Raw genomic sequence first — 14744 nt, 5'->3', positions numbered from 1 at the left:
CTTTAATTAAGCAAAATTCAAAAAACTTCCCTGTAATTCAAATTCCGGCTTCCTGCAGCAAATGAAAATCCCTTAATTCCCTCCAACTTCCTTCCAACAAAGGAATATTTCTTGATTCCTTGGAAGGTCCTCTCCGCAGGCTTGACAACAATTAAAACAAGACAGCCAGCAATGGAAAGCAAGGGAATATTCCTTTCCAATTTCTCAAGCAGCAACGGAAGAAGGAATTCCTTTCAGCCCAAGAAATACGAAATTTCCTCTCTCCAGCTTCTTCTCCAGCAATGGCAGCAATGGAATTCCTATTCTTTCTCCGCAGAAATTCTTTCCAGCAATGGAAGGCCAGCAACAATGGAAAGTATTTTATTCCTTCTCCGCAGAGAATATCTTCCGAAGAATATCTTCTATTTTCGGCCACCGATGGAAAATTCGAAACGCTCCTTTCCTTTTCTTCTCGGACCTCGCTCCTTCCTTTTCTTTCGCAGATCTTCAGGCCGCCTTCCTTTTCCTTCGCAGATCTCCAGCCCGAACCTTCCTTTTTCGCACGCCGAAGCTTCCTCTGCGAACAGCCTTCGGGAACAGATCGCAGCCTCCGTGAGCTGTCGAACAACAGCCACCGTCCGCTAATACCGGGTCACCACGATCCTCCAAAACGCCCAAACCTTCTGCTTCAAGCTCGCGATCTGCAACTTCTGTGCCAAACACCGCCAACGCCGAAGCCCGCCAACGCCGAAGCCTTTGTCGAATCTCCTCTGTGGAAATCGCCAAACTTCCCCTTTGCGAACTATTACTGCCGCCGCGATTTGCCTCCCCGAGGCTTGCTCTTCCTACGCCGAACCACCGAGATTCTTGCGCTGAGATAGCTCTTCTGCCCTAGCCGAAAAATCCTCGGCCAAAATCTTTGCCGAAAAAAAAAAAAAATTTCTTCTGCGCCCTCGAACCAGTCTCTGATACCACTTGTTGAGAAAATTAGGGCGAAGAAAACAGTAATCGACACAATTCCAGAAGAACACAGTGATTTAACGAGGTTCGGCAAAGATGCCTACGTCCTCGGGAGCAGAGCGGCGAATTCCTTTCAATATTCAGAAAAGAGGTTACCCAAGTCTCTCAAAGATCTAGGATTACAAACAGATCTATTTATAATCCTAGAGTAAGCCCTACAGTACAATATGTAATTCCCAAATTACCCCTATACCGTATAGCCCCAACCCATATAACGTAACTTCCCGATTTGGACTGATTCTTTCGCTCCGCTCCGTTCCGCTTCGTTCCAGCGTCTGTCCCTATATGGTATATTAGCTATACCATAACACATAACATATGCTTTAGAGTGACATTAAATGGACATGAGCATAGATTTAATAGTAGAGTTACCCTAGACACAGTAAGAATATGTTATTATGCTTGTGATATATCGATTTTAGAAACTTCTTTGGAAGAATATGAAGCTTCTCTTACTTGGGGAGACTGACACAAGATGCGGTGGGAATGCAGGAGGCAAAGGTGAATATCGAATCACATTCAGTCGCATGCGAAAGTAGGCTTTCTGCAAGTTCCTATGATTGGGAGATCATATTGCACATGGTTCGCAACAATTTCCCATTGAAGAGGGAAGCGAGTAGGATTATGTTCTGTTCAATGCCAAAATCGAGATTTTTTACCTGTTTTGATGTTGGTCCCGTTTGGGCCTAAATTTCTTTTATTTTTAATATAGAATTGCCATTTTTTTTTTGCTTGGCACTATTTATATGTGTTATTTCTCTATTTTGGACACTTTTAACTATTTTTGTGTTATTTGGAGGTGTCTTCTCATATTTTTCTGTATTAGAGCATTGTATTTTTGAATTTTTTTCAGGTGGTGTGTTTGAAGCTATACATTTATTGTGAGGATTGATGGAGAAGTACAGAGAGAATAAGTACAGAGAGAATAAGGAGGATCTGAGAGAATAAGGAGGATCTTCATATGATTTTTGTTCAATTAGAAAAAACTGATGATAAAGTTCCAAGGGAAATACTATGGAGAGTTCTAGAAAAGAAAGATGTGTATATTGCTTATATTCAAGTTATTAAAGATATGTATACTAGAGCTGTTATTTGTGTTGGAACATAAGAAGGATTGATGAAGTATTTTCTTATTTCAGTTGGATTTTATCAGGGACCAGTTTCAAGCCCATATCTTTTTGCTTTAGTTATGGACGTTCTTACTGGACATTTACAGGAGGATATAACTTGGTGTATGCTTTTTGTTGTTGATATCCTTCTTGTGGATAAGATTAGAGTGATAGTTTAGGAAAGAAATTGAATTATAGCGGTCAATTTTAAAGTCTAAAGGCTTCCGTTTGAGTAGATCTAAAATTAAATACATTAAATTTAATTTTAGTTGTAGATTTAGTGGTGGAATAATAGATGATCAAGTCATTAAAATGAGTAGTTGTTTTAGATATCTTGGGACTATTGTTCAAAGTGATTGTGACAGAGGGGAATGTTATTAGTAGAATTCAACTTGAATGGTTGAAGCAGAGGAATGCATCGGGCCTACTGTGTGATAGAAAATACCATTTAAACTTGGAAAATCTTATAAGATGGTGGCGAAACCTGCAATTCTTTATGACACAAAATTTAGAGACAAAAAGTGAAATGAATATATTCGTGAAAGGGTTGGAGTAGCTTCAGTGGCAGGCAAGATTAGAGTGAGTCCCCTTAGATGGGTTGGTCTAGGGGTGTAAATGATTCAAGTTGACTTGAGTTTGAGCTTGAGCTTTTACTCTAGTTTAAGCCTATGAGTAGGATTGTTTATTATAAAAGAGAGAAAATAATAATAATTTAAACTAGTGTTATAACAAAATGACAAATATAATAAGAAATAAGGAGATACATAATAAGAAATCACTTGATATAGAATATAAAATATCTTTTTTTAAACATTTTTAATAATTTAAATATAGAAGTCATGAAGTTTCATATGCTTTGAGTATATTTTATATTAATATTTTTTTAAACGAGTTAACTCACGAGGTAATGAGTCAAGTCGGGGCTTGCTTGAACTTGGCTTATTAGCTCATCAAACTTATAGATCACGAACAACATATCTAGCCTAGCTCAAGTCATCTCATGAGTAGGATTGACTTACTTACATCCCTTGTTTGGTCACATTAAGTGTCAACCATTGGATGACCCAGTAAGCAGAGTGTGCTTTAGATTTTACTTATGTTAAGAAGGATAGACATATGCCTAAAAAGACTTGGGCATGTTGTATAAAAAGTAATTTTAATTTATTAAAATTAAATGAAAATATGACACGCAATAGGACAAAATGGAGAAAAAAGATTCATGTAGCCGACCCCACTTAGTGGGATAAAGGCTTGTTGTTGTTGTTGTTTTTGGAGTGTCTGTTGCTTGAAGGATCAAAGTGGTGATATCTTCCGGATGTTGGAGGCCCTCTTCATCCAACTTGCAACAAACTGCTGTTTGCAACAGGAAAGTTGTTTTTTTTCGTTCCGGTTTGCTATCTTGTTGTCATCCGGTCATAATTTCAACCGCCGTTCCTTTTTTTTTACTCATCCCATAATATACCTAGCTCTTTCTTTTGTTCTTTCACACATTCTAGGAGTCTTAGAACTGTATCCGTTCTATCATTGATACTTTTAATAACATCAACATATTTTTGTTACACCTTTTTGCTTTTAAAGCGCATTAAATGAATTCTTACAATATTTGATCATGTGCATTACCAATTTCAATAAATCATATGAAGATTTAATTTGTTCTCTAAACTTCTTCGTTGAATCTCTTGAAATAAACATTACTTCCATGGTAAATATTTTTGTGTAAAATCAAATAGATTCTTAAAGTTGATGTAATTTTTGGAGTCTGTACTCTTTATAGTTGCACAATCTTTAACATTACATATTAGTATTATAATACATTGATATCCTATTAGTTTCAAAGTTCTACTAAGAGAAGATTTGTTAGTCAAATTTGATACGCATTTAAAAAATTTCCAACATCAAGCACGAATCTTGAGATATGACACGGATCTCAAAATAAAATTTTTGAGCAAAGGAATTTCAAAATTTGATTCAAAGTTATTCAGAGCTCCTATTTGTGCAAATTTATAGTCAAACTGTCTAGCTCAACGAGATTGACCCAACGATACAAAAATCAGCCCAATTCGAGTCGAATTAAGCCCAGATCAAGCCAATAAACTACTTTTAAAAGCTTTTCAGGCATACTTAGAAGGTCAAATGGGTGTCAAATATGGAATAATTATAGTCAAATCGAGTGTCTCGATGAGACGAATCCAATGAGCCTAATATAACTCAATTTCAACATTATTAAGACAGTCAAATGTCCATCAAACGCTGTCCGATCGGGGGGATTTATTATGATCATCTGATCAAGAGTATTTTGGATTCCTGCCTTATTTGCAATTTAGACTGTATAAATAGAAACTCAAGCTCTTCATGAGAGGGGACCGAGGACCAGAGCGAGAGAGAGAGCATAGTCTTCATAAGAGAGAGTTGCAGCCAGCCTCCTGCATCGCCGTCTCCGACCGCCACCGCCTTGCGGTCGCCACTACCCTTAGGCCACCGCCGTCTTAGTGTAATGCCCCTCTGCCGCCACCCTCCGGCCCCTGTTGTTGCCGTCGCCACCGTCTCAAGCTGCCGCCACCGTCCTCCACCACCGTCTCAGGCTGCTACCGTCGCCTCCTGATTGCCGTCGCCTCCTGACTGCCACCGCCTTCCAACCGCCGTCGTCTCACTTCGTTGCCTCCTACCGACAGTTGCCTCCACCCTCCGGTCGTCACTATGTCGCCACCTACCGGCAGTTGCCTCCACCCTCCGGTTGTCACTGTCTAAGGGCATCGCTGCCTCCCAACCACCTAAGCCTTTGGCTGTCGCTGCCTTCTGGTAGTCGTTGCCTCTGCTCTCCAGCCGTCACTATCCACAGTTGGCCGCCACCGCCACCGCATCTGCTCTCTAGCCGCGACCGTCGCCGTCTCAAGCTGTCGTCGCCTCCTTGTAGCCACCACCTCCGTCGCCGTCTCAGGCTGCCGCCTCTATCGCCTTAAAGTCGTCGTCATTAGATCGTCCCCGTCTCAGGCCGCCACCGCTTCCAATCACTGTCACCGTATCTAACCAACTTTGGCCTCGACGACCTATGGAATTTATCACAGCTCACTAATATGACTTATGTGGTTCATAACTCGTGCAACTCCCGACTCCGGCCATGTGGCCTACGGACGTCGTCACAGCTCACGGCTAAAGCTTACGTGATCAACTATTGCCTACGTGGTTCATAGCTTGTTCAGTTCTCGACTCTAGTCTCGCAACGTACAAACGCCATCAAAGCTCGCCACTACAATCTACGTGACAAACTACGACCTACATGACTCATAGTTTGTTCAGTTACCGACTCCAGCTACGTGACCTGCGCATATCATCACAGCTTGCCACTATGACCTACTGGACAAACTACGATGTACGTAGTTCATAGCTTGTGCAACTCCCGACTCCGACTTACGGACGCTGTCATAGCTTGCCACTACGACCTATGTGACAAACTATTATTTACGTGATCAACTACGACCTACGTGGTTTATAGCTCGAACAATTCCTAACTCTGGCCCCCGCGACCTACAGATGTTGTCGCAGCTTGCCACTACGACCTACGTGATCAATTATGACCAACATGATTCACAGCTCGCACGACTTCTGATTCTGGCCTCTGCGGACGCAGACGTCATTGTAGCTCACTACTATATTCCATGTGACCAACTGCAGTCTACGTGACTGACTGCTCCTATAGCATCTCATCACAACCTCAGAGGCCAACCGATACCTCTGAGACAACTATCTGCAGCTCACATGACCAACTAATATCATGGATTTCAACTACTTTCTATGCTATAAGCTGGTACTGCGACCACCGTCTGCAACATTTACGACAAACTACTGTCTCCATAGTTACCAACTACGACTCTTGCAACCTACTTTGATCGTGAATAACACTCATTACAGCTAGACTACGAGTACTATCGACGAACCACTGTTATACATTTATAATTATTATCTTTGTAACTCCATCTTTTCTAATTCAAGAGAAGAGTGTACCCATATATTTAAAATTATATAGTGGATCATTTCAACTGGGCAAGACCCCGTGATTTTTTCCATTTTCTAGGGTTTTCCACGTAAAAACTTCTAGTGTCGCTACTGGTTCTTTATACTTCAATTTGAGTGTGTGCTGAATTTCCATACCACGCTAAAACAATAATCCTTTACTCTGCTGCCGCGAATTTTCTAGCATGCATCAAAATTCATGTAATATTTCCCCTTAACTCTCCAAATTTTAACAAGCATTACATTTGGACCTAAAGCCTTAATTTGTACACCTTTTTTTAGAGCTAACGCTATTCCACTTTTTTTTAGATATACTTAAATTATTTATTCTCTTTCTTCTTTCAAAATAATTTTATTCTTAAAAGTTCTCGTTTAGTAATTTCTTGAAGAGACATTTTTATCTTTCATTGATGTCTTCATCTTTAATTAAGATTCTAGCTTATCTATTTTGATCAAAATCCCCGTAACTAGTATTTCTTATCTCAAGCATTCAATATTTTCGCTTTTTCTACTAAGTCACTTCCAAGACTATCATATAGATTATCAAAAGGCTTAAGCTTTCTTTTATTCACTATGTTCTTTGCAAGGCTTTTAGTTTTCTTGTAAGTATTATAAGTCTTAATATATTCAATTTTTTCCACCTTTTATAAGCACATTTCGTTTGTAGCTTTCTTTCCTCCAGTAAGCCTCCTCATTCATGTATGATCTATTTCTAGACTCTTCTAAACATTTTCTTAGCTATTTTAGAAATTTATCCAACATAATGCTTGACTTGAATAAAAAAATTTAAATTGCCTTCATAGAAACCTATTTTGAAATATTAATAATTTCTCACTTCTTAAATTGCACTGCATTTTCTAGGATTATAATTTGTTTTGATTGAGTTTTTTATACTTTTAAGCTATAAATTCATAAGTATCACCCTATATTGTTGTTAAGCTTTCTTTTGAATCATCTCACAATTGTTGTAAGAAATTTTTACTTTCCTAAATGATCTGAAGTAACGTAGGTATCAATCAAGGTCGTTTCTTGATCCTAAAGCTAGTTATTAGGCGGTAAGAAATGTTACAAGAAAATCGTGAATGGAAATTCTAGTTTTTAATTAAGTTGGAAACTGTGGTTCATAAATTTGAAACATAGTACATACTTGAGACCTGATATCGATAAAACTAAATAATTCCATCATATCTGAGCTGATTTATATGACCTTAAATAGTTTCTTAGCTTGAGCATTGCTGGTTTTATTCATATTGAACGAACAATTACCAAAAAATTTGCGAAATGCATAAAGGTATATTGAAATAAAATCTAAACTTTCCATTGCAACAAAGCCATGCAACTGCGAATGTAGTGATTCCTATTTAAAGCATTCAATAGTGATTCATGATCCATAGTAAATCTCATTTTAGCAATGCAATCACAGGGACAACTTTCTTCGCAAAAGATTTCTAAAGAAGTTATTGTTGATTTTATGAAGATATCTCTATTTTTCCCTATCATTAGGGACAACCTTCTTAGGCATGTTATTTTCTTTTTGCAGGTCTTCTACGTTCAAATGTTTGTGTCAATCTTTCTGCTTTTGAGATCCACCATTTGACTGATCGCATAATTGCTAAATCAAATGAGATACATGATCTAGTAGCTTCAGTTCACCTTGAGAATGTACGTGGTTTCCTTGAGTGCTGCAATATGCTTATGTTTCTATTTCTATTCTTTATTGGCTATATATGAAATACAATAATTTATTTTGTTCACCTTGAGATAGTACGTGGTTTACTTGAGAATAATCGTTATGTAGACTTTGCCTCCATATTGTAAAAGACATATTTTTTTTGCATGAGAATGAAGTTATATACAAATATTTGATTTTTTTTTAAAAAACATGTTCCCTTTATTAATCAGCTTTGTCTCATTAATATTACCTTGATTCAACTTATAATTGAATCTAACTATCTGTAATTATAATTATTACTATAAAATTAATTTATAAATTTGATTGACTTAGCTTGAATTAATATAAGAATTGATTTAGTGTCAGTTTTTTTTGATTTAATTCAAATTTGGGACAATTTAAATAATTTAAGGTGAGATTAGCATAAGTTGTGGTCGATCAACTCTATTAATATTGTTTTGAAAATCATTTTGGATTGTTCTTTGACCGACTGTATTGAAAACACTACCTTAAATAGTTTGATTTAGTTAAAAATTTGGCATTACTAGAAACTAGGAAAACTCACTTGAACTTGTGGTTAAAAATTGATTTTAAATCATAAAAAAAAACTCGCTTGAACTAGTAGGAAATATATTCTATAGGTTTTATAAAATAAAATAGAAATTGCCACATATTGCGCAATTATTATTGATTTACATATCTAACACCTTAAGTTTGATATTTATATTTAACAATTGGTGTTATAGGACTGTGCATGAAAATGTGTGTTTCACTTTTAAAAGGATAGAAATAGTGATATTTTTGATGTTATATTCAGGATTTGGGTGTTGTGTATGTAAATATAAAAGTTTTTGTTAGATATGCAAATTTATAAGAATTATGTGGTAAGAAAATGCCCCAAATTGTAACTTGATGCCAATGAATATATATTTCCATTTATTTTCCTTAACTATCAAATCATATATGATTTTAGCATACTTATGTAGCATACTTATGTACTTAAAAATAATAACTATGTACGATTGCACAAACATGTTTTTTGTGTCAACGAAAGGATGGGAATAATATGGCTTGAGAGTCGATTGGCTACAGTAGCTGCGGGAATAGGATAGGATTTGGAAGAATAATTAAGGTTTTAATTAATCTAATTAAATTTAAAACTTTCAGATTTTATATCTCCCGATCTGTTCATAATTTACATACAGTGTTTTATATCAAATTGATCGATTTCATACGTAGAATTTTATAAAATTATATTGATTGAATTATGAGGATGCGAAGTCTGAGTTAAAATTTGCCGAACGAACTTGATTTCTCAACTTTTGGGCATTATGACCCTCCCTTATAAATCTATAGGCAAATAGATCAATCTTTTTTATAATTTCAAAAGGACCGATGTACCTGGGCTCAATTTGCTTCTTTGATCAACTCTAGCTGTACTTTTCATTTGTCTGACTTTTAAAAATACGAAATCTCCAACTTCAAATTAAAGTACTTTGTGCTTAGGGTTATAGTATTTATGCCATCGATTCTGGGCATCTTTCAATTAGTCTCTGATTAGTTTGATTTTCTCTGTTTCTTCATCAATTAACTCCAGACCTAAAATTTGACATTTCCCCACTTCGACCCAATTCAATGGAGTTTTGAATTTTCCGCCATATGGTGCTTCATAAGGAGCCATTTTAATACTGGGCTGATAATTCTTTTTTGTATGCAAACACGATCATTGGAATGTGATCTTTCCAACTACCTCCAAAGTCGAGAACTCTAAGCCTTAATAGATCTTTCAATACTTGACTTATTCTTTCTGATTGCCCTTCAGTTTGTGGATGAAATGCTGTGCCAAAATATAATTGTCTACCTAAACCTTGCCGAATACTTTTCCACAACCTGGGCGTGAATCTTTCATCTATGTAAGAAATTATAACTTTTGAAATACCATGCAATCTGATAATTTTTGTCTTACATACAATCTATCCAGCTTTTCAACTGTATCTGGTTGTGTGATTGGTAAAAAGTGAGTTGACTTTATCAGCCTATCAATAATCACCCAAATGCTATCTTGTTCCTGCCTGGATTGAGGAAATCTCATAAGAAACTCCAAAATAATTTCTTCTCATTTTCATTTAGGCATCGACAATGATTGTAGTAATCCGCTTGATCTGTTATGCTCAACCTTGACAATTTGACAAGCTTTACATTTATACATATTCATCATCTTTCTTCATACCTGACCACCAGAATGCCAACTTCGAGTTCTTGTACATTTTTGTGCTGCCTGGATGAATTGTGTATCCAAAATGATGAGCTTTATGCAGAATTTCTTGTCTCAATTCAGAATCAGTAGATACCCATAATTGCAGCTTCTTTCTGATTACATCATCTTCATCAACCGTCAGAGCGAACCTCTTTTCTAATTGATAATGCTTCAGAAGTTTCAGATGTTCGCTATTATCTTTCTAAGCTGTCTTGATTCTCTCCATCAAATTTGTTCACACTGTCAGTTGATGTAAATACACACTGTATCATGTTCTTTTGATTTCCAACTGTAAGGCATCAATTTTTTTAATCAACTCTGGTCTTTGAGTGATAATCCAGCATGCTCCGATAGTTGCTAAATCTTGCGAGCAAACATTACAACAACTAATTCCAGATCATGCACCGATAGTTGCTCTCATGTGGCTTCAACTGTTTGGATGCATAGACTATTATCTCTTTATTTTGCATTAAAACACATCCCAAGCTTCTTAATGACTCATCACTGTAAATCTGAAATCCTTGTGTGCTTGATGGAAGAGCTTAACACTGGAGCAGTTGCCAAATGTTTCTTCAACTATTGAAAACTGTGTTTACATTCTGCAGTCCACTCAAATTGAACGTTTTTTAATGATGACATAGCTATCCTTGAAAACCTTTGTCATTCCAAGAAAACTGTGTAACATTTTTTTGGAGTAAGCCATTCCACAATTGCTTTCACCTTCTGAGAATCAAATAAGATTTCTTGTCCACTGATAATGTGTCCCATAAATGCAATATTTACCAACCGAAATTCACATTTTGAAAATTTTGCATACAATTGATTTTGCTTTAGCAGCTCCACCCCTTTTTTTCAGATGCTTGATATGATATCATCAATAAAAATAATAAAAAAATTATTAGATTATAACAATTATCTTTGATTTTATTCCCTAATTATATTTTTCATCTTTTGCTTTTTTCTGTTTTATTTTCTTTTTTTGTTATTTTATTCCATTTTTATTGCTTTCCATTATTATGCCAATTGTAATTGAGCGTAAATACCTATTCTCCTATCAATAAAATTGTGCCCTCTATTTTAAGTTTCAATATTGCATCAGAGCCTAACCCTAAATCCAACAGCCCCGACCTCTTCTTCGGGCTCCTGCTGCCGCCACCTCTACCTCCACCTCCACCTTCTAGTTGCTAGTTCAAGCAAATTGTAGAAATCCTCTGTTTATGCAGGAATCCAATGACATCCTCTGTTCCTGGAGGAACCTCTGCCGGATTCAGTGATTCAGTGAACTACAGTGCCGGATTCAGTGAACTACAGATTCACGCAGGAATACAACATTTTTTGTCTCGTACAACAAACTGCATGAATCCTGTAGTTCAAGCAACCTCCCGTCCAATTCCTTCTATTCGTAGGATTCCTTTGCTCCTACGCAGTCGCGTACAACAAACTACGCAGTCACCAACTAACCCTAAATCCAACAGCCTCGACCTCTTCTTCGAGTTCCTGTTGCCGCCACCTCCACCTCCACCTCCTCACCTCCACCTCCTTCTAGCCGCTAGTTCAAGCAAACTGCAGAAATCCTCTGTTCATGCAGGAATTCAGCGACATCCTCTGTTCCTGGAGGAACCTCTGCCGGATTCAGTGAACTGCAGGTTCACGCAGGAATACAACATCTTTTGTCATGTACAACAAACTGCAGGAATCTTGTAGTTCAAGCAACCTCCCATCCAATTCCTTCTGTCCGTAGGATTCCTTTGCTCCTACGTAGTCGCCAGCTTCCCTGCAAGGTCAACCAATCGATCTTTGCCTAGCGTGCACCGCCGGTCTGCCCCAGCTTACCGTTGGTCTCCTTTGTTTCTGCTGCCTCTGTTATGCAGGAAGAATTCCTGCAATTGGCCTGGTACTTGCAATTCTAGAAATTGTATCTGTTTGTCGCGATTCTACCAAAATTCATTAATGACTCAAAACCATAACATATTCTTTGCGTAGTCGGAATTATGGTGGATTCCTCTAACTCTAAACCACCGTCAGAAAGGGTTCTTGATCCAATTTCCGCTCCCTTGCAGACGGATGATCATAAGCCAACATGAGTTTTTTAATCATAACTCGTATATTGAATGACTGTAACATTTTCCAATGGTCTCAAGCTGTGTCTTTGTTCATCAAAGGACGTTGAAACTTTGGTTATCTCATAGGTGTGGCTCTTGATCCGACTTAAGGAGCTTGGTAAATGGAGAACTTTATGGTCATGCCATGGCTGCTCAACTCCATGGATACCTCAGTTGGTCTTTCATACACGTTCCTCCCTACTGCTAGTTTTCTCTGGATGGTAGTCCGTGATATCTACTTCGATATAGGAAATTTTAGCTGATTATATATGGTATTTAAGAAGATCCGGGAGGCAAAACAGGGGTCAAAGACCGTGACCTAGTATTATAATGACTTTGTTGCACTATGGATGAAATGCGACATGTACTACGACTACACTGGAGATTCTTCGGCCATCTTATCCTCTTCCAGAAGATTATAGAAAAGAATCGTATGTTCCAATTTCTTGCTGGTCTTAAAAAAGATCTAGATGAATTCATGAAGAATTCCTTGCTGGCCTTAAAAAAGCCTTAAAAAAGACCGTGATGAATCTATGACAAAAAATGTCTCTTTTCACAGTTTATCATTGACCTACATAGGATTTGCTACTGCCTCGACGGACCATCAGATCCCTGCTATTATTGAGGTTGCTCTTACTAATCCAGCATGGAAAACGACATTAATGAAGGAGATGAATGCCTTTCAGCGAAGCCATACATGGGACATTGTGGACCTGTCTCGGAGTAAGAAAGTTGTAGCGTGTCGATGGATTTTCAGCACAAAGTTCAACTCTGACAGGTCCTTTGAACGCAATAAGGCAAGATTGGTCGCCAAAGGATATTCTTAGACCTATGGAGTTGACTTATGAGGAGACATTTGCTCCGGTGGCTAAGTCGAATACTATTCAGGTCCTGTTATCATTTGCCGTGAATCTGGATTGACCTTTATTCCAACTTAATGTCAAGAATACATTCCTGAATGAGAGCTGACAGAAGAGGTGTGTTATTATGTCTCTCCTTTCGGGTATTGATTCTACTGCCAAGTGTGTAGGTTATGAATGTCCATCTATGGGCTAAAACAGTCCCCAATAGCTTGGTTTGACAAGTTCACAAAGGTGGTCATGGGCCATGGTTTTACTCAGGCTATCAGATCACACTCTCTTCTTCTGACATTTCTCTAATGACTAAGTAGCTATTCTTATTGTCTGCGTTGATGATATTGTTCTTACAGGTAATGATCTCTCAACATTGGAGGCCTTAAAAGACATTTTTGCTTCGTCCTTTGTGATGAACTTGTGATTTCTCTAATACTTCTTAGGCATGGAAGTGGCTCGGTTATCTTGGGCAATTTGCTTGTCTCAGGTCAAATATGTGATTGATTTCTTAATAGAGAACAACCTTTTTTGTGCAACATGTTGCTGTTCCTATGTTTTCTAATGAAAAATTATCTGACATTCCCAATGTTGTACCTGTCAACAAGACTCATTACCAGCGCCTTGTGGGAAAACTCATCTACCTCGCTCATACTCACCCTAACATATGCCCCGCAGTTGGAATAGTTACTCACTTCATGCATATCCTCTTCGAGCACCACCTCCAAGCTATCCACTAGATTTTCCTCTACTTAAAATTTACAATAGGCTCAGGTTTGTTTTTCTCCCGTCACACCTCAGACTATTGCGGCTGTATACAGATTTTGATTAGACCAAATCAATTCATGATTGACGTTCCACCTCAGGATATTGCTTATTTGTATGGGGCAATCTTGTCGCGTGGAAAATCAAAGAACAGTTTGTTATTGTTCGAAGCAGTGCTGAAGCTAAATTTTGATCTATTTCTTCAGGAAACTGTGAAGTTCTCTGGCTACACATCACGCTTCGTGAACTTTGTATGCTAACCTCCATCTCGCAACAACTATTCTGTGATAATAAGACTGCAATCAATATTTCTCACAATCTAGTCTAGCATGATCGTAATAAACATGTGGAGATCGACAAACACTTCATTAAGGAAAAGATTGAGTCCGGGGAGATTTGCATTTCATATATGCTCTCCATTTGTCACCTAGTGGGCATCTTCATCAAAAATCTGTCTCGTCCTTTGTTCGATGACTTTAAGTCCAATTTGAACATGACTAATATTTTTGCTTCAACTTGAGTGGGAGTAATAGATTCTAACGACTGTCCCTACGCTGCTATTACTTATTATGTTATTTTATTTCCTGATTATATTTTTTCTCTTTTGCTTTAATCTGTTTTATTTTTTTCTTATTCTTTTATTTGATTTTTATTACTTTCCATTATTATGACTATTGTTATTGGGTTTAAATACCCCTCCTCTTATCAATAAAATTTACTGATCGATTCTAAATTTAAACACAAACTAATACATATACAACTTGAAAATTCGATTCATCGAGTTCATAAAAATTGCAGGAGCGTTGGTTAAACCGAAGGTATAACTAAGAATTCATAATGAACATACCTAGTCCCCAAACTGTCTTAGTTATAGCTGCCTTATTGACTCTGACCTGATGATATTCTGATCTCAGATCAATTCGGGAAATATCATAGCACCTTCTATTTGATCAAACAAATTATCGATCCCGGTCAAAT

General features: G+C 37.4%; 1 protein-coding gene across 4 annotated transcripts in view; it reads left to right on the top strand.

Moving 5' to 3' along the window:
* LOC110021067 (probable thimet oligopeptidase) overlaps positions 1-14744 on the top strand; it is a 160297-nt gene that overhangs the window by 9414 nt on the left and 136139 nt on the right. For all 4 annotated transcript variants that reach the window (XR_002293600.1, XM_020719399.1, XM_020719398.1 and 1 more), the window contains exon 2: positions 7660-7781. Coding sequence is in view for 3 of the 4 variants with exons in the window: in XM_020719399.1 (XP_020575058.1) it covers positions 7660-7781 (122 nt within the window). In the remaining variant the exon portion in view is untranslated. The remainder of the gene's footprint in view (positions 1-7659; positions 7782-14744) is intronic.

Source organism: Phalaenopsis equestris, unplaced genomic scaffold (genome assembly GCF_001263595.1).
Source record: "Phalaenopsis equestris unplaced genomic scaffold, ASM126359v1 Scaffold000120, whole genome shotgun sequence".
NCBI lineage: Eukaryota > Viridiplantae > Streptophyta > Magnoliopsida > Asparagales > Orchidaceae > Phalaenopsis > Phalaenopsis equestris.
The sequence above is the reverse complement of the archived record's forward strand: the minus strand, read 5'-3'. Positions and strand labels throughout refer to the sequence as shown.